Raw genomic sequence first — 20,609 nt, 5'->3', positions numbered from 1 at the left:
TAAATTAAATTATTTATTATGGTCAATGCGTTTGTTGACAAACTTTAACAAAGCAATTACAAATAGTGCTTAACCAAATACTATAGTAGAATACGCTAGTTAAATTTATGATTCACTTCTGTGGTGGTACAGGGCTGAGGAAGACGCTGCTAATCACTGGATCAAATTTGGCATACAGGAACGTTTCATTTTTGGCGTGTTCAGGGCTTAAACTATAACTATATCTGGTATTTACAAAACAATATCTCTTACTAATGGTGGGCATTCTTATAAGGGCTCAGGCACTGAGATCTTTGGACATTGAATTGCTGACTTTTTTTGGTAGGCTAACTAAATCTAGTTCTTAAAGCTACTCCCAACTCATATGAATTGCTGAAAGTCCAGCATATCAAAGTTATTGTCGAACTCTGGCTGCAAATGAAAATTATCCGCAGAACTCTTGTTTGACGGCTCGTACGCATCGGTGAGGTATTTTGTCACGTACTCGAAGGACACAAATTCGTTCAAATGGTTGTTGCTAATGGTGATGTTGCTACCGCTCCTGGCCAAGCTAATTCCATTAGCTGTTTCCCCAGAAACTGCCGGCTTCAGCAATTGTTCGAGTTCGCTTAATTGATTAATATTTCCCGGGCCATTGTAGTGGGTGTTAACCATGCTGTTGTTGCTGTTACTGCTGCAAACGCTTAGAGCATCCGTTTCCGTTGTTGCTGTGGCATAAGTCCGTGTTGTTGTCGTTGTTGCTGCTGCTGCTGCTGTGGTTGCCGATGTTGCAGCTCCGTTCTGATTGTGCTCAATGATGACAATGCAATTTGACAACTCATTAAAGTTCATTGAATTGTTATTAGCTGCAACACCACCCGTCGCAATACGGCTGCAATCATTGCGGTCTATCCGCAGCAAGGCTTCGCTGCAACTATTGCTGCGCTGTTGCCGATGCTGGTCGCCTGTCACACTCGTTGGCTTTGCACCTGCCATCGTTGTCACTCCGCCCACCGCCGATTCCGAGTGGCGGCGTGTTTTGGCCGACTTCCTTCCGCTGCCAGATGATGTGGAGCCCGAGCCGGAGACGGAGCCATTGATGGAGCTGTTTCCGTTGCCGGATCCAGAGCCTCCGGCAGATTTGCGGCGCATCAGCTGTCCGTTGGCGTTGCGTAGAGCATGGTTCTTGACATGTTTACGGAGGCTGGAGGGATCCGTGTAGCGCTTCGTGCATCCTGGTAGCTGGCAGGCATACGGTTTCTGTTCCATTCGACCGAAAACGAGAATAGGGTAAAAGCGTTGCGTTAGTATTTGCCTTCTCTCCAATTGAAACCGCAGCGGCTCAATGGCGCTGCCCAAAACTATGCAATTGATTTGTCCCGCCCCTTCGGGCCATCCACTCCACACACACACACACATACACCCATGCACAACAAAACCAACATACACTCGGCCATAACAGATGGGGCGTAGGGCCAACGTATTTGCCAAGTCAAATCGTTTTGAAATGTCATGCTGCATTTTGTTTATTCTGGCCAGGCAGCAGCCGCGGGCAAGCAGCGACAATAGCAAATTCAAATTCACTTGAAAAAAAACTAAAACCGAATCTTATTTCTTTTTCGATTTAAACTTAAGCCGAATAATATATCTAACCATCCTAAGTTCCTACTCTCTTAAAGTCTTGAAAAATCAATTAAAAATATATCATTTTTCGAAGTGTGTCAATGGTATTGGCAAAAGCGCCATGCCAACCCACACTCATGTATCCTTTTGTGATCCTGATTGGCTGTCACGCCCCCTCGATACCCTTTCACAACCGCCCACTGCCCTTCCGCAACGAAAGTAACTCGCTTAGTTTATTCGATTTGCCTGCTGCTGCTGTTGTTGCTTTTGATTTTGCTGCTGGCTGCCTCTCTGGCCTTTTCTGCTGGTTTTGACCTTTTTTCCGGTTGTCGTACGCGCTGACGCGGCTGCTGCTGTTGCTGGTGCCGCTCTTGCTCCTGCTACTGCTGCTGCTCCTGCTGGTACTTTTGCCATCGGGGCTCACCAACACAGACACGGAACACACGCAAAACTATAAATCACTCAGGCAGCGAAATGTGCACATGTCATGCTGGCAGCAACAGGAACTGTAGCTGCTCCACACTCTCTCAATTTTCATTTTTTTTTTTCATTGCTTTAGTAGCTGTATTTTCTTTTTTTTTTTGTTTTTAGAGCGAGAGTGACTCTTGCAAGCTGGGCCGCTAAGCGCCTTGGTAGCCATTAAATCTTAAAGCCGCTACTGCTACCAGCTGTATCCCTTTTCAGCCGCTGCAGCTGCAGCCGCGAGCTCTTCAATTTCCTTTTGACACGCATAGCAAATTGCTCGCCCCACACACACACACCAACTCACATACACCCACTTTCACCCACACCCGATTTTCCATTGGAAAATCCACACCTCTGGTCAAAAGGAATAGCACTGAAAAACAAGCTCGTTTTATGATTACTTTAAAGTAAAATCTACTTTTTCAAAAGGATAAGCTTTTAATAACTTCTAATTAATCAGGATTTTTTCGATTTAAAATTTGAATAGACCAACTATTTTAAAAACTATATTTTAATCAATAGAATTAATAATAAAGTAGCTGCAGGCCCTTTTCAACATGATACATATTTTAATGCAGTTGCCTTATTATTTAAAGAATCTTTTAGTCAGAAAATAGTTGAAACAAATTGGCTTTTTTCAAGCTCCTACCCCAACTCTACTATAATTTTGACCACAGGTGTGCTCCGAAAAAGGTTGGAAAAGGGGGACCAAAGAGTACTCACCGTGTCGTAGTGGGTCCTTTGATGTTTCGCCCGATCCGAGCTATTGCTGAACGCTTTGAGGCAACCTTTATACTGGCAGCCATAAGGCCGTTCTCCCGTGTGCGAGCGTTGATGAATTTTCAAATTTTCCAAACGCGAAAATGCTTTATTGCAGCCGGGAAACTGTAATGGAAAAACAAAAAAAAAAGGACAAGGTGTCATTGGAAATTGCAATTACCAAAAGGGGAGCAAGAAATTGCGAAAAGGAATACGCATAAAGTTGTGACCTCGCAGCAGACGCCCGCAGGTGTCATGAAAAACTACACCCACCTGCCCTGAAAATTACACTTTTTCAACAGAAACAAGGGCCACGGCAAAGGACAGTGGGAAGAAGGAATACCATTTCTGAGCGAGAGTCCATTTTCCTCGACAAAAAGGAAAGCCAAGCATGAATCCATCAATTACTCAAAAATCAAAATGAAAGAGCCTGCCCATGCCAGCCAAGGAATGGGATGAGATCGGATGGAATGGGATGGGATGGATAGAAGATAGAGTGTGGCCCTAATAACATTACCAGCAACTCTATTTCAAGTGGACTTTCGACTCTGCTCGGCTTTTCACTCTGTCAATTTCCGTGATTGCCTTGCGCCGCACAATTCATCATCGCTCGGATGGCAGCGCCAAATGTCAACACGTGCATGATACAAACAAAAACGTAAAAATGGAAAGGAAACTAAAACACGAAATGGGTTCCCCACGTCAGGAATTTGTTGTTTGGAGATGCGTAGTCGCTCCGCATAAACAAATGTAGCAGCTGGGCTCGGACAATAAAAAAATAAAAACCAAATCTATTGTTTGATTTTGAAAAATGATATTGCGGGCGATATGAGAATGGTTGTTACACGAAAAAAACTAAAATCCTCATAGGTATGTAGGGTTATTTTTGTGGCAAAGAAATTAATTCTGATGAGTTAATGCATCGGATATTCCACATGGAAAGTATATAGAGCTGCCCTTTATTTGTTGTTAATGAAAATAACTTCAACCACTAATTTTTTCTAGTGCAAAATGACATTTTCTTACCGGACATTTGTTGGGCTTTTCTCCACTGTGGACCCGCATGTGAATGAGCAGCTTGTAGCGTGCATTGAAGGGCTTGTAGCGACGGGGGCAATCTAGCCAGAAGCAGGAGAAGTCCTCGCCCTTTCGCACATCCACGTGACACTTCTCGATGTGCTCCACAAAGGTCTGTTGGTTGGGAAACTCTTCGTCGCACCCAGTCCAGCGGCAAATCAGTGGTACAGCCTCTGTTTCAGCCTCTGGGTCGCAGCAGGTGGAATCAGGTTTAGTTTCGTTTTCCGCCGGAAGGGAGAAGACCTCATCATCCTCGTCGTCAAAGTTTTCTTCAAAATCACTGTCCAGATTGCGAAATTCCTCTGCCTTGATATGATCCTCTGGATAATAATCAACTAGATCAGGTTGTTGTGTGATTTGTGAAGACAGATGCTGTTGTTGATGTTGCTCCTGTTGCTGCTCACCCAGCATCAATTCGTCCAGCTCATCTATAGTCCAGATGTCCTTGTGTTCACGATTTGGCTTTTCAATAGCTTGAGCCAAATTATGCTGGTAATTCTCGGCAGGATATGAAGGTCCCTGGTAAATATTCGAGTAGTCCCCGTAATTGCCCGCGCACATCGGAATGCATTTGGGGGTGCCAAAGGTAGAGTTCATCGACGGCAATTTCTGCGTGGGCGATTGCTCCTGCTTGATGATTTCTTCCTCGAAAACGTTGCCCAGTTTTGGCGATGCACCTCCGTCAGCCGATGTTCCAATCTCGCCGAGATTGAAGTTCAGCCAGGCATCCAGATGCGGTGATGAGCACGGAGATTGGTTTTTTGATTGGCAATTAATCTCATCATAATTAAAGTAATCAATATCCAGATTAATAGACTCGGCGCAGGTAGCTTGTACGGGTAGCTGCGTATTTTGGGCGCTGCACGGCGTATATGGGGTGTAGGGGGTGTATGGAGTTGGTGGCGGCATTCCGTTAAAATCGGCGGAGTCTCCAGTAAGACGTGCTATATCCTCCGGCTCGAAGCGGAAGATGTCCTCGCGGTTAAGCTGCGTATACTGGCCTTGTTGATAGGGTAGAATACCGGTGTTGCCCGCTGCCGCACACACTATATCATCCTGATCCGAGTCCTGCTGCTGATCCTGTCCGGCGTAGTTGTTGCAATCGCTGAACACCGAGTTGGGGGTCTCGGCGGCAAAGCAAAGGTGCGAAAAGTCTGGGAATTGCAAGTCACCGGACACGAAGTTGTTATGTGCGGTTTCTGGTTCAACTTTGGCCGGCACTCGGAAAGTCTGTCGATCTGCTCCAGCTGCCGAGCACATATTCGCACTTAGCGGGGGCGACATGAAGCCCCCATAGCAGGGACCTGCCTTCCCCGAAATCTCCGATGTTTTGACGTACATGCCGCCGTTTTGGCTGGCAATCTTCAGCGTAGACGACATGCTATATTGTGTTATGGGTCTCTCTATCTTCTGATTTGTTGTCCGCCGGTTGCTTTCACTTTCGCATTTCCGGCAGTTTGTCACCGTATTGCCCAAACTGGGAAGGCTGCCAATTCTTCTTTACGGCCACCGAACGCGGGAAATCCCAGGGAGCTCACACACCAAACACAAATACACAAATCTGCGAAGAACACCACGATTCTAGTCCAAAAAATCTTGTTTCGCTTGACGTGACTACTTGGGTGTCATTAGTACTTGGCACTCGTCGGGATGCTTGGATGTTCACGCCACCGCGATCTAGCTGACAATAAGCCGCATCTCGGCTGCCGCACGATTTTTAAATGCCCGGAACGGAACGGAGATCGTCGCAGATTTTACGGGAGCAGAGCGGAGCATTGGATCCTGCTTCTGCTGTTGCCGCTGCCGCAGTTGCTGTTGCTGCTGCTGCTGCTGAGGTTGATGCGACATTCTGCCGGCGTTGTGCTGCTGTTGTTGTTGTTGGTGCCTTCTTGGCACGCACATGTGCTCCTGCCTCAGAACACTACACTGTCTCTGCCGCCTCTGCCTCGGCCGGCTTTACTACCTCACCCCCATCGCTTTTCCGATTTTCCCCCGACCCATGCTATATAGTTTTACTCGATGCTGTTTTTGTTGTTGTTCTCGTTAATACTGTTATTTTAGGTTTATGTTTGTGTATAGAAATTATGCGTGAGCTGTACGGAACATGCCCTGTGGGAAATCAGATGAACATTTTCCGAAAATTAAAATGGAAAATGTAACAATTACATGAAAACCATTCCATAAATTTGCATAAATACAAAAAGTTTATTGATTATTTTAAACACACATAGAAAATGTTTTGTATATGGTTTGTAATTAATTTTGTATTAAAGAAAAAAGTAGAAAACTGAGTTACTGAGCTTTTGAAAATTACAATAAAGAAAAACATAGCTGGGATCTGATATGAGGAATATAAAATAGGGATATATTGGGAAAAATTGTAGTGTCTCTCTCCATCATTGCATTTTCCACAGTGCACTTGACCGTGGCAGTGTCTCCTCTGCATTGAGTCCCCTGCCCTCTGGCCCCATCCCCCATGCTTGGCCCTTTCCCCGCCCATTTTTTACATTTCCAGCAACGAGGCACCGTCGAGCTCCTCGGCTGTGATCTTGGCAATGCACACATGGTGTGCAAGTGTGATGCTCTGGTGTGTTTGTTGCTCCTCTTGCAGCAGCTAGGCTGTCGAATGTTTTAGCACTATTTTTTATTGCCACATAATTTTCATCCTTATTTTTCCTATACTTTTTTTTTTTTGCTCACCAGGCGAGCGTAAGTACTGTACTGTACAGAGAGAGAGTATGAGCTAAATTTATTAAGGAGCCTCATTTTCCATTTGCAGAAACACACACACATCGGAAGTACTCCCTCCAGTGCAACTGAAAATGCATCTCGTTCTCCTTTTTTTCAGTTTATTTATAGCAATTTGTCCTGAGAGCTAATGCCTGACAATATGTTTTTAATTTGTGCTGCAAAAATACAATTGCAAAACTATTTGCTCATTGTCCTAGGCCCACAGCTATTTTCATTGTGACTGTAATTGCGATAGTGACATTTCCGGAGCATGAGTCAGTTCCTGCTCCCGTCCATTTCCCATTTTCCATTTCCCATATAACATTGCCAACCATTGCCATCCCATTTTTTCGGCCCAGCTTTTGCACTTCATCATTAAATGATGCCATCTCCGCCATAATCGCAATATATTTTTTTATGATTTTTGGCAAGCGCCGCACTTTGGCGCACGTTCGCCAGTTCAGATGGTATGGCAGCTGGCCTGCCCCCTGGTTCTTGGCCTGGTCGGAGGTTCTGGTTTCGGCCCGGTCGCGTCAAGTCAATTCAGAAACGTTTAACACACAATTTTTACCACTTGCGCGTTTGTCATTTGCGAATCGGTTCAAACGGAGAGCTGGCGGGGCGGACTGGCTGGTTGGCAGTTTGGCTGGCTGGTTGGTTGGCTGGCCAAGAGATTGGGCTCGTGGCCAAAACTGTGTGGCCATTGCCTTTGTTGTCGCCCGATTGCGACAAGTTACATCATTGTTAAAATTAGGCGATTTTTGGCCATACTTTTTAACGTCAGTGCACTGAGAAAATATCATATGCTTATATGGGATTAGGTTTCCAGATAAAGTTAAAAAAAATAAATATTCTATTAAAACAAAGCAAAATATTATATGTTAGGTTGGTCCTTTTAAAACTAACTTTTTTTTATGAAACAATTAATTTTTGCAGTATATTCTAGTCGCGAGTCTTGACCAAGACCTATAGACCTGGTCCGGGACTGATGTCAATGCGATTTGATGTTTATGTTTGTGGCGATGACGCGCGTCGACGTTTCTTGGGAAAACACTCAGCCATTTCCGTTGTCGAAGATCGCTTTCCTCCCCCGGTGATTATTAATTTTCTCAAGATTTAAGGTAATTTGTCTTGTGCGTGGGCAGCCCTGCTTCTGTTGCTGCTTTTGCTGTCGCGGCTGCCCAATTTATGATTTGTCTGAGGCAAGTTTCAATTTCAATTAAAACGCGCAATGATTCACTTGCCACCTCCACTTGATAGGATATGTGTTCAAAATCCATCCAATTAATTGGCTGCATCGCCGGCAATCGAATGGCCCTTATCCTTGCCACAACTTCTGCCACTGTAAACAATTTTCATTTTTCAATAAAATTATTTTTGAAACGCAACATTAATGGTTAAACTGGGATCCGGAGTGTTTGGTCAATACCATAGGCTTACGGACTGGTCCGGATGGTGGGATTATGCGGCCTGCCAAATGACTTTAATGAAAATCGTAAATAAAACAAGGGGAAACGCACACAATAAAAGCGTACTTAATAAAATTTATTTGTTGCCAAGTAATGAGACTGTGCGGTGTCGATTTGTTAATGAAATTTTTAACTTTATGTTTTCCGCTCCACAGTCCCTTGAATATGTTTACGTAAACACATCGTATGTACGTTGACTTCATAAATTTGTCAATGATTTTCCACTTGACAGTGCTGCAAATGGTAGAGTTTATTTACTTCATATTTTCCATAAGCCGAGTTGCTGATGGGAGGATGGGTTAAATCGGAGTTGGGGTATTTTTGGTAACAATATGCATCCAAGAAACGAAATTGTTATTGTTCTTGTTTGTTTTCTCACCCCAGACATCATCTCTATACGATTTGGGGGCTGTGCTTAAATAAATAAATACATTTCGAGCTAGAATGTTCTAGTTTTAATTAGCTGTCGCAATAGGATTAAATGGAACTTGAATGAAACATATTTTTTCCTAATTTTTTTGTAGAAAACTTAACAAAAGATAAGGTGCTTAATTAATATTCTTCAATCCTATCATTCATCGCGTTCAGAAAGTAAATTTGTCAGGTCGTAATTTGATTTTGTTTAGCCGTGAAAAATGGAAAACTCTGACATTGTTGCTGTTTAATTTGTAACATGAGCCACGCAGGCGCGACATCAACTTGAACTAGTACATCGCATCCTGATCCCTTTCTCTGTTCCCCAACAAAAATCAAGGGACTCCTGTCAAAATGTCAAATGATTGCGCTGACATGCGTGTCGGAAAAGCCACTATTGCTATCGAAGCAGTGCTCTTCGGTGCGTTGCGGCCGAATATGTTTTAGCATAATTTCCAATTCAAACAAAACTCTGTTGGTCTTCGGAAAGAGTGTCACTCACTTGGGCCTAGTCGGTTGCATTATAATGAGCTGTTGCCGTTGACCTCTTGACATTTTACAGCTCGAAAGCCGAAGCCGAACACATGTGGCAAGTTCAAAAGTTGACAGCAAATTGACTGTATTTATAAACATTTTAAAGGCATAGCATAATAAAAAAAAATAATAAAGAAACAAGAAAATGAAAAAACAAAAAAAAAGAAAACTGAAGCAGCTCACGCCCCCCGAATGAATTTTAATATGCAATTTTTACGATTATTGGGCCTGGGGATCACATCTGCATCTGAATTTGAGTCCAAAGGATAAACCGGAGCGTAGTGGGGGCGTTTTTATGATCGAAGTCTCCCGTTTACGGTGGCATTTTGTCTAGTCATTAAGTCCACCGAATTCCCGTTGACCGGACCCAGTAGATGGTTATTTACTGTTTCCCGAACGAACGAGGGCACTCATATCGCATTTCAGGACCTGTGCCATGTGGAATTTAATGCCTTCTCACCGGGACAACCTCTCGGCCGGGTAGTTTGTGTTCTGCATACCAAATCAATGGGCCATCAAAATTAGTTACATTGGCATTAGCCGTGGCAATGGCTGACGCAAAGACCGAGCTTTTTAATTAGTTTTTGACGATGGGCTGGAGAGCCGCCAGCCAACCGTGGACGTTTCGCGGATCCAAGGCCAATAAAAATGGAAAATGAAAATGCAAATGGAATTTTGTGAGTGTCCTGTCACTCTATGAACGGGAGTTTTAGATAGAACTCTTCATTACATTTATTTCGCCGGATTTCCAGTGCAAGTAAATAACATGACATCTCGGTGGCCAAAGCTATCGTTTAACCATTTCGAATTCCAGTTAAATGTAAATTCATATTGAAAAAATGGACTACAGGTGGAGCTGCAGGCTGTCGCAACGAAGAGAACTGAAAGTGCTGAATGGAATTCCCACGCATTTCTCTGGCAGCTCATAATTAGGATCAAGTCAGGAGCAGAGTTCCCATGTCGCAGATCCCAATTGAATGGCGTTAATCGGGCCCGGAAATGCCTCGTTTGTTCGCAGACAACCCATCGAAATTAAAAAGTGTACGTCAGTGTCAAAGACAAACAATAAACCCGAGCACCGAACATCGGGGGCGGATCGCATACATTTGAGTTTTCAATCAGGCCGCCATTGAGGCGTTTCGAGCGACACGTCTGGGCCTTGGGGTTGCACTGGTCGTGTTTTTGGGCCACGCATCATTAACGGCTTTTTAATTGGAGAATCACAACAGGGCGAGGCACTCAGCTTGACTCTCTTCCCCTAAATCCCCCAGGGCAGCTCCCTAGTTATTTGATTATGGCTTTCGTTCCCACAGAAACGTCTCGATGTGCTGACATAATATTTTCACATGTCCTGCAGTTCCTCAGCCTCTGTTCACATAACCAGTTCGCTCAGCCTGAATGTTATTTTTGCATTTCGCAGCATTATTTTTTCATTTTCCTAAAGCGTTTCTTTTGCCGGCCGCTCCTGTCTTTTTATATTTTTCTTAATTTTACTAAAAATTTTCATGCATGCAGCCCATGATGTCCTGGCTGAACTCTGAAAGAAAAAGCAGATGCAGCAGAAAGAAAATGCAGTCGCCATGGCAACCGTCCTTATACGACTTTATCTTTGTGTGCGAGTGTGGCTAAAGTATTTCAGGTTGCTGTGATAGCATAAATAAAATAAGAAAGGAAAGATACATTTCGGTCGAGGACGAAGGTTATTATATATTATACATACATATTTTTTAAAAATAATTTATAGTTGGGATTTGTCAACGAAAGGTATTCCAAAACTTAAAGATCATACAGAACAGTATATTGTATAATCTTGGCTAAAACCCACTTAAAATAAAAGATAAAATGGTTTAAAGATCAGCTACAGCATTAGACATAAAAAGGCATTATTCTTCACTAATTTAAACCAATTCTTCATGTTTAAAAGGTGATAAGTTATCATGTCTCTACTCTCAACTCTAATAGCTTAAGTGTAGGTATCATATTCACAATTTCTTCTGTATAGTTATATCTTCTGAAAGGGTATGAAAAAAGCGCCAGGAAGATGAAAACAAAAAAAAAAAAAGAAGGAAAAGCGCGTGCAGAGCAGAACGTGAAAATATGCAAGAAATTCTGTGTATGTCTGTGAAAAGCTCGCACTGCAAAAATAAAAAAATAAGAAAAATGAAGAAGTCCTCTGCCGCTAGTTGCAATATTTCTCTTAATGCGTTGCATTAATTTCACCAGCATAAAGATAAAGGAAGAAAGCAAAAACGCCAGCGAAACTGTCATGGTGAACAAAACCATGCATATACAATCTTTCTTTCCCTTTCAGCAAGAAATCATTTTAACCGAAATAGTTTCCCTGAGCCACTCTCTTTTAATGGCCCTCACTCGACCCTATTAGACAACAATTTCGTTTGAGGCAGCAAAAACGTTGGTGTATTTCTTTCGCATACGCCATATGCACTCTGGCCAAAAATGCACTCGAAACCCTGAATATTATAACGAATGGGGACAAATGCCTTGAAGTCAGTCGAAACAATTTTCACCCGAAAGTCAAGAAGGGTAAAAGCGAGTCGAAAGCAAATGCACAGAGACATGAATTTTTAAAAGCGATGCTTAAATTTTTTTTAATTTTGCAAAATATATAAATCACGCAGCTCCAATGACCCCATAAAAGTTGCATAATGAGATTCAGGATGGACGAGGTGGAGAAGAGGCTGTATCTGCTGACAAGTTGATTGCATGTCGCTGCAATTCCACCGCCCACTTTTGCCTGCCAGCTCCCTGCCAGCTGACAAAAGCAGACATCGAAGCAGTGGAGATCCGGACACCCGACCGGACACTCCGACCAGTAAAATTAAAGCCATTGCTGGCAGAAATTAAATGAAAAACACATGAACCGAGTCCGTTGACAAGACAGACAAAAGTTCATAGCCTGTGGCTGAGTGTCCTGACCAGCCGGCCGCCAAAGTATCTTTAATCGGATTTTAATTGAACGCACTTAAGCGTTATCCTCTCTTTCCCCCACTTATGTATAACAAGGCACCTGTAAGCCTTAAAGTAGTAACTTAATTTTTATTATCCCAAAATCCGAAATTTTTAAATTTTCCTCAACATTGTATCTCGCGGAAAGAATTAAACAAACGACACCCAATAATCCGAACTATAAAATCCTGCCAATCAACGGGCAGGACCAACAGCAATCTATACATGATAACGGTCAGCGCCGGCAGATGAATCTCCAGCTCGCCCCGCAGCATCCCGGAGACAACCCGTCGAGCTACCTCCTCACCGCTGAGCAAAGGATAAAAAGTTTGCACTCCCATATTTGTGCTCAGCTCCTTAACCTCGTCATTGGTGCGCAGAAATGTGGGAAACACGGTAGTCACCTTGATGTTCTTTTGTTTCTCCAGTGCCAATTCCAAGCGTAGCGCCCTCATATGAGCCATAACTCCAGCCTTGCTGGATGTGTATGCGGAATTATAGGCCAATGGGAAAACGGCTAGTAATTTATTAAAAATAGTTAGGAATTCGAAATCTTTAAGGAGATGTAGCTCACCTGCTAATGATGCAATAGTTACTATGAAGCCCCGTCGTAGCTCCTTCATTTTTGGCAGGAAAACAGCTTTGGTCTGGGATTAATAATATTTGATTACGATTTTAATTTAGGATTTTAATAATGATTGTTAAAAAAACATAGAATGCTCAACCAAGACTCAAATAAATGTAAATTTAAAGTTAATCAGATACTTGTTGAACTTGTAGCTTATTTAATAATAAAAAAGTTAAGATTCTTACAATATCTTGCAACTTACCCAAAAATGCGACGTAAGATTTACATCCATCATCAGCTGGACATCTGAGGGGTCAGGGTCCAATGGTTTACGCAGCAGCAATACACCTGCATTATTAACTAGTACCGTAACCGGTCCCAGATCGCGAACCACTTGAGTGTTTAGCTCAACAATTTCTTCATAAGAAGTGACATTTCCCTATTTAAAAAAATTGAAACCATTAGAATATATTAACTCAATATACTTCTGCGTATATCATTTTACCTTGTAGGCCTTGGCGCGGACTTTATGGGTTTCCTGGATCTGCTTTACTGTGGCCTCGGCTCCGGACAGATTTATGTCTACTACAGCTACGTTGCACCCCTTCTTGGCCAGCTCCAGGGAAATAGCTCTTCCCAGACCATGACCACCACCTGTAACCTAAGCATAAACATATAATTATATTGAAATAATCGTTAGAACTGGTCGGTGTAAAAAATCCGGTTTTGCAATTTAATTCTGTATAAATTATAATCCATAAGGAAATTAAAATCCATGAGTTATACGTATCACTCGCACGAACCTTTTGGAGAAATGTTCTTTTTGAACGTGTTTACCTGAGTGCATTGATCCAGTTTTCGCGTGGGACATTTTACGCTACTTATTTTTTGCATTTTATACCCAGTCCATTAACCTTGCTTAAGATGATTCAAAAAATTATTCAACATATTTTTTATTTGAGAATTATGTTAATATATTTCACCTTTGAATCATCATTAGAAAGTTGTTTTTTAAAGTACCTTAAAGACTTTTATTATTTATCAACATTTTTATTTAATATCCACATTAAAAGCTGTTGAGGTAATTGCTTTTATTTTCTTTTTTTTGCCGAAAAACCTTTAACTACTGACTAAACTTCCATAGATAAATCGTACTTTTTATAATTAGATTTTCGTAATCGATTTTCGAACTATATTGTCGAATTAGATGTACAAAAAAACATTTTTATACATATTTGTTTGAATAAACTATTTTGTTTTTGATTTCTTTTGAGGGAAATAACTCACCACGGCCACTTCTCCCACGACACTCTTCGGCGATTGGCAGCAGAAGATTTTGGAGAAGAGCTTTCGCAAAATAGCAACCAAAACGAGCAGTGGCGTGAGAGCCACTAGGCCAATTAAAGCGAGCTGAGCTTGCAGCTTCACCAGAGCATCTCGTACCGCTTCCGACATGTTCCCTTCCGCCGTTATAAGAAACGTCCGAGTCGCGAGAGTTACGAAAGCGCTTTGATCGCCAAACTAAAGTCGCGACTGAATGCAAGCTATCAGCAAAACTGGCTTTCCGACAAGATCGCAATGAATTTGAAGTCATTCCGCACTGACCCGGTTAACTGAGCTCGGCAATTAGCCGTGTCTTTATAGGCATTTATTCATTAACTCCGAAATGACAACCTGAAACAAAAGCAACCGCGACAAACAAATAGAAAAGTCACCTCCTGCACAGATGAGACAAGCCCTCGGTCCCCATTCCGGTCCCAGTCCTGAACTCGGTTGCGGTAAGTAATGTTCAATATGCACAGCAGCAGAATCTACAAAAATAACAACATCACTTCCAATAACAACGCGCTCAACCCGAGCCAGCCCATTAGTAATAAATAAAAGCAATTTTTTGTGAACTACAAAAACCAGCGAAGAGACTACAATTGTACAACAGCCACTAAGGTACATGAAAAGTACATATACCCCGGCATATATACATACAAATATTCAGAGCTGGAGCTCAATAAAAAAGACACAAAAAAACATCAAGAGATGCCAACGAAAAAATGATTTTCTGACAATAAAGTGGATTCCCATAAACGAGAAAAAAAATGTAGCACATATACGAGCATATAGGAATGGAAAATAGAGGCAGCCAAAGGATAATTTCATGTATCGGGGGGCTAGGGGTAAACAAAAAATATAGATGGAGCTGTGCCGGCTGTGGTTTTAGTTAAAAATAACAGAGCGAGAGACAAAAACGAGAATCGTGAAAAATGTATATTTCATATTCAGTTTCTTTTCCTCAATTAAGACGTTAGACTAGAGGATGAAGCTTGTACGTTATAAGATTAAAAATTAAATAAATAAGAATTCGTATTTTCAAACCATTATTTTTATTAATTATTTGAAATGTTATTTCTGTTTATTGTAAAATATTGTTAGAGTATTAATGAGTCGGTTGGGAAGAATCTATAAATGACCTACAGCTTACACTGCTTTCTTCCCTCGTTCTCACCCTGGCAATGGCATTTTAATAGAGTTTTAGATCGGCCAAGGTGCTTGTGCCTTCCGACAGCCCCATAGCCCTTCACCGGGGACACTTTGGTTGCGTTTCAATTTATTGCACTTGACGCACTCGAGGGCATGTGTCGATCGCTGCCTGCATTACATACAAGGTTTACTCCGAGCTCACTTTGCGGCAAATGAAAGCGACCCTACACATGAAAGTACAATTAAGAGATAAAGATATTAAAACTCAAGTAGAGTGATATAATAATTAATTAAAAATATGTTTTAATATAATAAAAATCTTTTAAATTATTAAATAAACACTCAACTTTTTTGGAAGATTTTTTTTCTGTGCCTCTGCCACCTAAGCTTCTTGGCTCCACATATGCAACGCTTTTTATCTGCATCTGCACATTTTTTGGCGCAATTACGAACCTCACTTGTTGTTTTTATCATTTTATCTGCATTTTCCTTTTCAGCTGCACGTGATGCAATTTTGAATTTATTTAAGAAATTTTACCGAAATCGGGTCACACTTCATGCACGTGGTGTTGCTTTGCATGCGGCTTTTTTTTGGCTATTGAGCTTTGATGATTTATGTGGCAGGCGTCTGGGAATTTTAAGGCACGGAGAGCTCTCGGAATCCGGGTGCCCCAACCCTCTTTGTCGGTGTCACAAGCTAAGGAGATGCATGCCATGGTGACCCTTTTAATTGTCACAGTCTCCGAGCCACTCAACACTGCCTCAACAGCACTCAAGCTCAAGTGACCTTTAAAAGTGCTGGTGGCTAATCGAGTCACCCAGGTCTCCTAACTGCTGTTGGAAATTATATTCAAGCAGGAAAACTCATAATTAGGGGATGATAATACAGCTACAAATGGCAAGAATCAAGTAGTCAACTACTATTTTTTGTCGACATCGCATGAAAGTTAATAGATTAGAGTGAAAACCTCTAGGAATTTATTTTCAAAGTGGAATAACCTTTAGATTATATAGTATAAGACTTAACGAGCTGTCATTGATTATTCATATAAATCTGGCTTTAGAGCTTTATATACAACAATAAATATGTCACTATCAACTATTTAAATTAAAATACAATATAATATGAGGTACTTAGTTCACTTTATTATACTATATTTGGGTTAGGTTCTAGCTTAGTCATAAGTGTCTGTATTTACTCTAAAAAACAGCCAAGCCAACAACACTGATAGTGCGCAGTACTATCCACCCACACCGGAAAAATGTAAAAAGTGCTTAAGGTAAAGGATTAGTGCTGGTTAAACCTGAGCTCCAGAGTTTCCCACGGCAAAGGATCAACCATAGACAGACACGAGATTGAGGGGAACAGAGGCGATGCTATGCTGCAGCTGGCAAAGGAAAGTGAAAAGAGTGGAAAGGGGTTTGAGAGCTCAAACACGTTAATCTCGATGGCTTCTTCATTTTTTCCATTATTTTTCTAATATTTCACATTAGCGTGTCGAGCACTCAGAGCTTAGGACTCTTGTAAAAACGTAAAGGGGAAACAGAGGCGGGGGACTGAGGCAATTTCTCAACACGACTGTCAACACCAATCTGAAGTGCTACCGCAGCAGCAGCAGCAGCAGAAGGAGCAGTAACAACAACAGCAGCAACCAGCATAGGATTTAATGAGACAGCCCAGGATAACAGGCCATTTCGATTATGATCCTTGAACACATGTTTCAGTTTACAATGTGGATGCAACAAGTACACCGAGTCGGCAAAGTAAATAAATTAGCCGGTCGTGTTATACGCAAGAGTGTCTCAAGAATCGAACATATTCTGCAATCCGACACCCGTCAGGACACTGGCAGCTACTGCATCCACCAGCCAGGGATGTGTTTGTTTAGGTGCCAGGATAACAGTTTCTCACGCCTGCCTGGAGCATCCACATCCATAGCCATATCCTTACCCATCCGAAAACCACTTGAACCCGCACTGACAGTTGCATGTCATAATTTAACAGTCGGAGAACGGATGCGGCAGGTTGCCAGGATAATCAAATTGCATTGCGTGCTCCCGTTGCTAGCTATTTATTTAGATGAGGTTTTCCAACATCTTCAATGCCCAGGCAGTGATCCTGAATAAGCCCCTTTTTTTATGGCTCCCCAAGATTTTACTACCGCTGGGGATGGAATAATCCTTATTGACATATTTATGCACGGTTCAAGCAACGAAATGGAAATTTTTGGCCTCGCATGGTTCGCTGGCATTTGCTGCTCATAGGGGGCGTGGCACTGGGCTAATGGGCACCACATGGAAGTGCCTCAAAGGGAATGAATTAATTCCACATCCTCTAGAATAGTGCAATTGGTCCACTAAAAAATAAAGGGAAAGGTAATTATTGCATTGTATATTTTAGTACTTTGAAAAACAAAATGATTAATTGTGGAATTCACTTTTTAAATATTGAATAGAGAAATAAATGTATTTTTTGGGAAAACCCGATTTTGTTCTGTGCATTAATGACTTGTGTTTGACTTCGGGTTCAAGGTGCAGCACATGGCTGCCGAGTTCTATGGGAATTATCTAAGGAAAATACGTTACGTCGACCAGCCAACACCTGTGCCAATGCGACAGATCGGGCGTTGCGCTGCTTAATTCTCGTAATTAATTTTCCATGCCACAGACAGATACATTTGCACACAGAAACGAAGCACAGATACAGGGACAGGGATAAGGCGAGCAGCATGGGGCAAGGCAGGACAATGGCAGGAACCCTGATGCACGGCATTAACTGAGCATGCAAACGATGCGTCAACGATGGTCCTCGGCTCAGGCAGCTAACGCTATTATTTACACAACAAACACTTGTAATTACACAAAGGGGCGGGGAAGGGAGGCACGAGGAGGATGAAGCAGGACGGAGCCGCAATTAAAAGCGAAAGGATAAACACAAATAAATGAGAGACACAAAAGGGGCAGCCGACAAGACGGCTGCAACTGACTTGGACGACGCATAGACAATGGCAGTCAAACAGGAGCCGGTAAAGCGGCAACACTACGGCCCAAAGACAACAATGACAAAAGGACGAACAGGCGGCAGCATTAAATAATTGCTCATACACGAGTGCTACGCACAAAAGCATTTAGAAGAGGCCAAGTGGAGCAAAAAATTGTCCAGCACGTGTTGCAAAGCCCCCTACCCCTACCGATTTTCGTCTTGGTGTGCAAAAACTAGTTAACAGCTTTTATTTACTTGGCAAACAGACTGAAACGTTGTAAAACAACAAATGCTTAAGCCGCAGGATATAAGCACAACAGCATACTCAAACAAACACATCCTTGCACTGCAATGAAAGTAAGATGAAGTTTAAGGATAATTTTTATTTAATATTTCAAACAAACTTAGATTTTTTTTATAGGGATATGATATTCAAGGCCTTAATATTATTTGGCCAACCATTCTAGTCGCTAAAAGGTTTTTCTGCCAGTGCACCCTGGAAGGAACACAAACATGGCAGCTTAGCATGGTCAAAAAGTTCCCGTTGTCCTCTGTGGTCAACAGCACGGGCAAGGACGATATAGAGCCAAACGTGCAAGTGACTGCAGCGCTGGACATTTCATAACCAAAGTGAAAAGTTGGAAAACAATAACAGCCAACGAAGCGAGGCGCACATGTACTGCCTGAGCAATCGTGTCCCTGAGTCCTTCGGGCAGGATACGCTCCGCACATAGAAGGCACTTTGTAATGGGACTTTCTCAAAGGCAGTGGAGTATAGTGGGCACCTCCCTCGCAGCCAGCATCAGTATTTTCTCCCCCAACTCACTCAACTGTCAACGTGGCGTATACACAATGACCGACACTGTACCACTACCACCTCTACCACTGCAGCCCTGTGGTTCATCCCATGTCTATGTAAACAGGTCACACACATAAATTTTGAGTCTCTATTTAGGCGAAACAATGTAAAAAGCAAATGCAACAGCATCAGGATCAGCTTGATGACAATGCAACAACAGGAGCAGATACAACAATGCCTCCGACAACTTTCGGCAAACAAACGAGGCAAGCTGTTCGCTTTCAACTAATGACGACAACCAGAAACCAAAATGCATTGAAAATGTGCTTGTAAAAAGGTTATGAAAACCATGGCAACAAGTTTGTGGTTGTGAACTAGTGGAGACGCTGTGAGACTCGAGCATGAAATTCAATAACCAAACCGATGATAATTTCACAAGCAGATCCAACCAAATCTCTGAAAAGCCAAGCAAACAACTAGACCTGCAACCAAACTGCAGAATGTTGGTAAGAAAAATGAATTTGCAACGCATGTCCTTTGCAAACTTGGCATGTCCAAGCCGAGTTCTGGCAACAAAAGCCAGCTTAATGAGAATAATAACCGATTTTAGCCAACCAAAAAGAAAGCTGCCTACGACAGGCCTTCTTGGCCTGACTCAGGTTGGTTAATGGCTTGTGTCTGTGGCAGGATGTTCACTCCGGACATTGTCATGTGTTTTCTGTGGCACTCGCCTGACACATTCTTGCTGCCAGTCACTTGCAACAAAACTTCATTAAGTTGAAAATGCACATGCAATAGGAAAAACTGCGACTTGACAGGCGTAGTCTTTTCCAGTTATTAACAGGAAGAGACCACATCGTCGGACAACCGCAAAAGCCAACTTCATCCTATCAGCTCGGCGATTGCCTTAATTTGCCTTCAATTAAAAATAAATTGAGGCACCTTGTTTTGTGGCAAGCTAAATAGGAGGAGCTCGCTTCACTCAGTTGCCTCACACCCCAAAAACGAAACGCGACCACCGCAGTATGGGGCCAAAAAAATTGATTTAAACTTCGGTTGCCGCCGTGTATTTATAAACCGAATTGTCATTTTCCCCTTTTCACGTTTTTAGTTTTTTTGTTTTTGTTTTTTTTTTTATTTGGTTTTTATGCCGATATACATAGAGTTCTTGAAATGAAAGAGCATAACACAAACAAATCATGGACCGATACGCACACATAAAAATGCATAAATATTCTATTTTGAGTTGACATTTTGACAAGTGAATATGAATATTGCAGGAGCAGCGCTCAATTTATAATTGATACGTATAAATAATGGACAAAGCCATTTTGTAAATGGATTTAATGAAATGAACGAGAGATGCTTTTTGTAGGAGCTAGCCCACAACAAACAAGGGAAAAATAAACAAAGGTTTTCATTTGTGGCAAAAGGAAACTGGAGTACCCTTTAATAGGCAAATACATTTTATGTATTTTAAACTTACTTAGGTGCATAATTTAGTAAATTACATTGATTCAGGACTTTCAGGATATATGTATGTCACGTAAAATAATACGGTTTATAAATAAAATGTAAAACTAAATGTGATATTTTAATATTTCATTAAAGGCTAGTTATCAACCAATATACCCCGAGACCTTTTACTCTCACATTTCATTAAAAGTCAAAATGACCGGGGGAATTTCCGTAAAAGTCAACGAGAGTAAATTAAATTAAATTAATTTTTTACTAAACAATGAATAAAATTGAGCAAAGTTTTCTTTA

The 20,609-nt window shown here is 41.9% G+C and overlaps 2 protein-coding genes across 2 annotated transcripts; both read right to left on the bottom strand.

Annotated features, from left to right (window-relative positions):
* On the bottom strand, positions 1–5,296 carry LOC6501052. Its single transcript, XM_001954428.4, has 3 exons — positions 3,853–5,296; positions 2,791–2,952; positions 1–1,239 (listed from the first exon to the last, which is right to left on the bottom strand). Exons 1-3 carry the CDS (start codon positions 5,281–5,283, stop codon positions 361–363), a joined length of 2,472 nt encoding a protein of 823 aa, XP_001954464.1. The 5' UTR covers positions 5,284–5,296; the 3' UTR covers positions 1–360.
* A 6,791-nt stretch (positions 5,297–12,087) lies between these two features.
* On the bottom strand, positions 12,088–14,118 carry LOC6501050 (estradiol 17-beta-dehydrogenase 11). The gene is made up of 5 exons (XM_001954426.4): positions 13,873–14,118; positions 13,091–13,246; positions 12,848–13,024; positions 12,592–12,664; positions 12,088–12,534 (listed from the first exon to the last, which is right to left on the bottom strand). The coding sequence occupies exons 1-5, from the start codon at positions 14,038–14,040 to the stop codon at positions 12,143–12,145; spliced, it is 966 nt and encodes a 321-aa protein (XP_001954462.1). The 5' UTR covers positions 14,041–14,118; the 3' UTR covers positions 12,088–12,142.
* Positions 14,119–20,609: the final 6,491 nt, after the last annotated feature.

The sequence above is a fragment of the Drosophila ananassae genome, chromosome 2L, assembly GCF_017639315.1.
Source record: "Drosophila ananassae strain 14024-0371.13 chromosome 2L, ASM1763931v2, whole genome shotgun sequence".
In the NCBI taxonomy this organism is placed as follows: domain Eukaryota; kingdom Metazoa; phylum Arthropoda; class Insecta; order Diptera; family Drosophilidae; genus Drosophila; species Drosophila ananassae.
The sequence above is the reverse complement of the archived record's forward strand: the minus strand, read 5'-3'. Positions and strand labels throughout refer to the sequence as shown.

What these genes read in the sequence shown, in the direction of transcription:
- LOC6501052 (XM_001954428.4), bottom strand. Translation starts at nt 5,283, where the DNA reads ATGTCGTCTACGCTGAAGATTGCCAGCCAAAACGGCGGCATGTACGTC. An exon ending in AAAAGCCCAACAAATGTCCG is followed by an intron (nt 2,953 to 3,852) that starts GTAAGAAAATGT and finishes TTTCCATTACAG; the next exon opens with TTTCCCGGCTGCAATAAAGC. An exon ending in AAAGGACCCACTACGACACG is followed by an intron (nt 1,240 to 2,790) that starts GTGAGTACTCTT and finishes CGAATGGAACAG; the next exon opens with AAACCGTATGCCTGCCAGCT.
- LOC6501050 (XM_001954426.4), bottom strand. Translation starts at nt 14,040, where the DNA reads ATGTCGGAAGCGGTACGAGATGCTCTGGTGAAGCTGCAAGCTCAGCTC. An exon ending in TCCGCGCCAAGGCCTACAAG is followed by an intron (nt 13,025 to 13,090) that starts GTAAAATGATAT and finishes TTTTTTAAATAG; the next exon opens with GGAAATGTCACTTCTTATGA. An exon ending in AACTATTGCATCATTAGCAG is followed by an intron (nt 12,535 to 12,591) that starts GTGAGCTACATC and finishes ATAAATTACTAG; the next exon opens with CCGTTTTCCCATTGGCCTAT.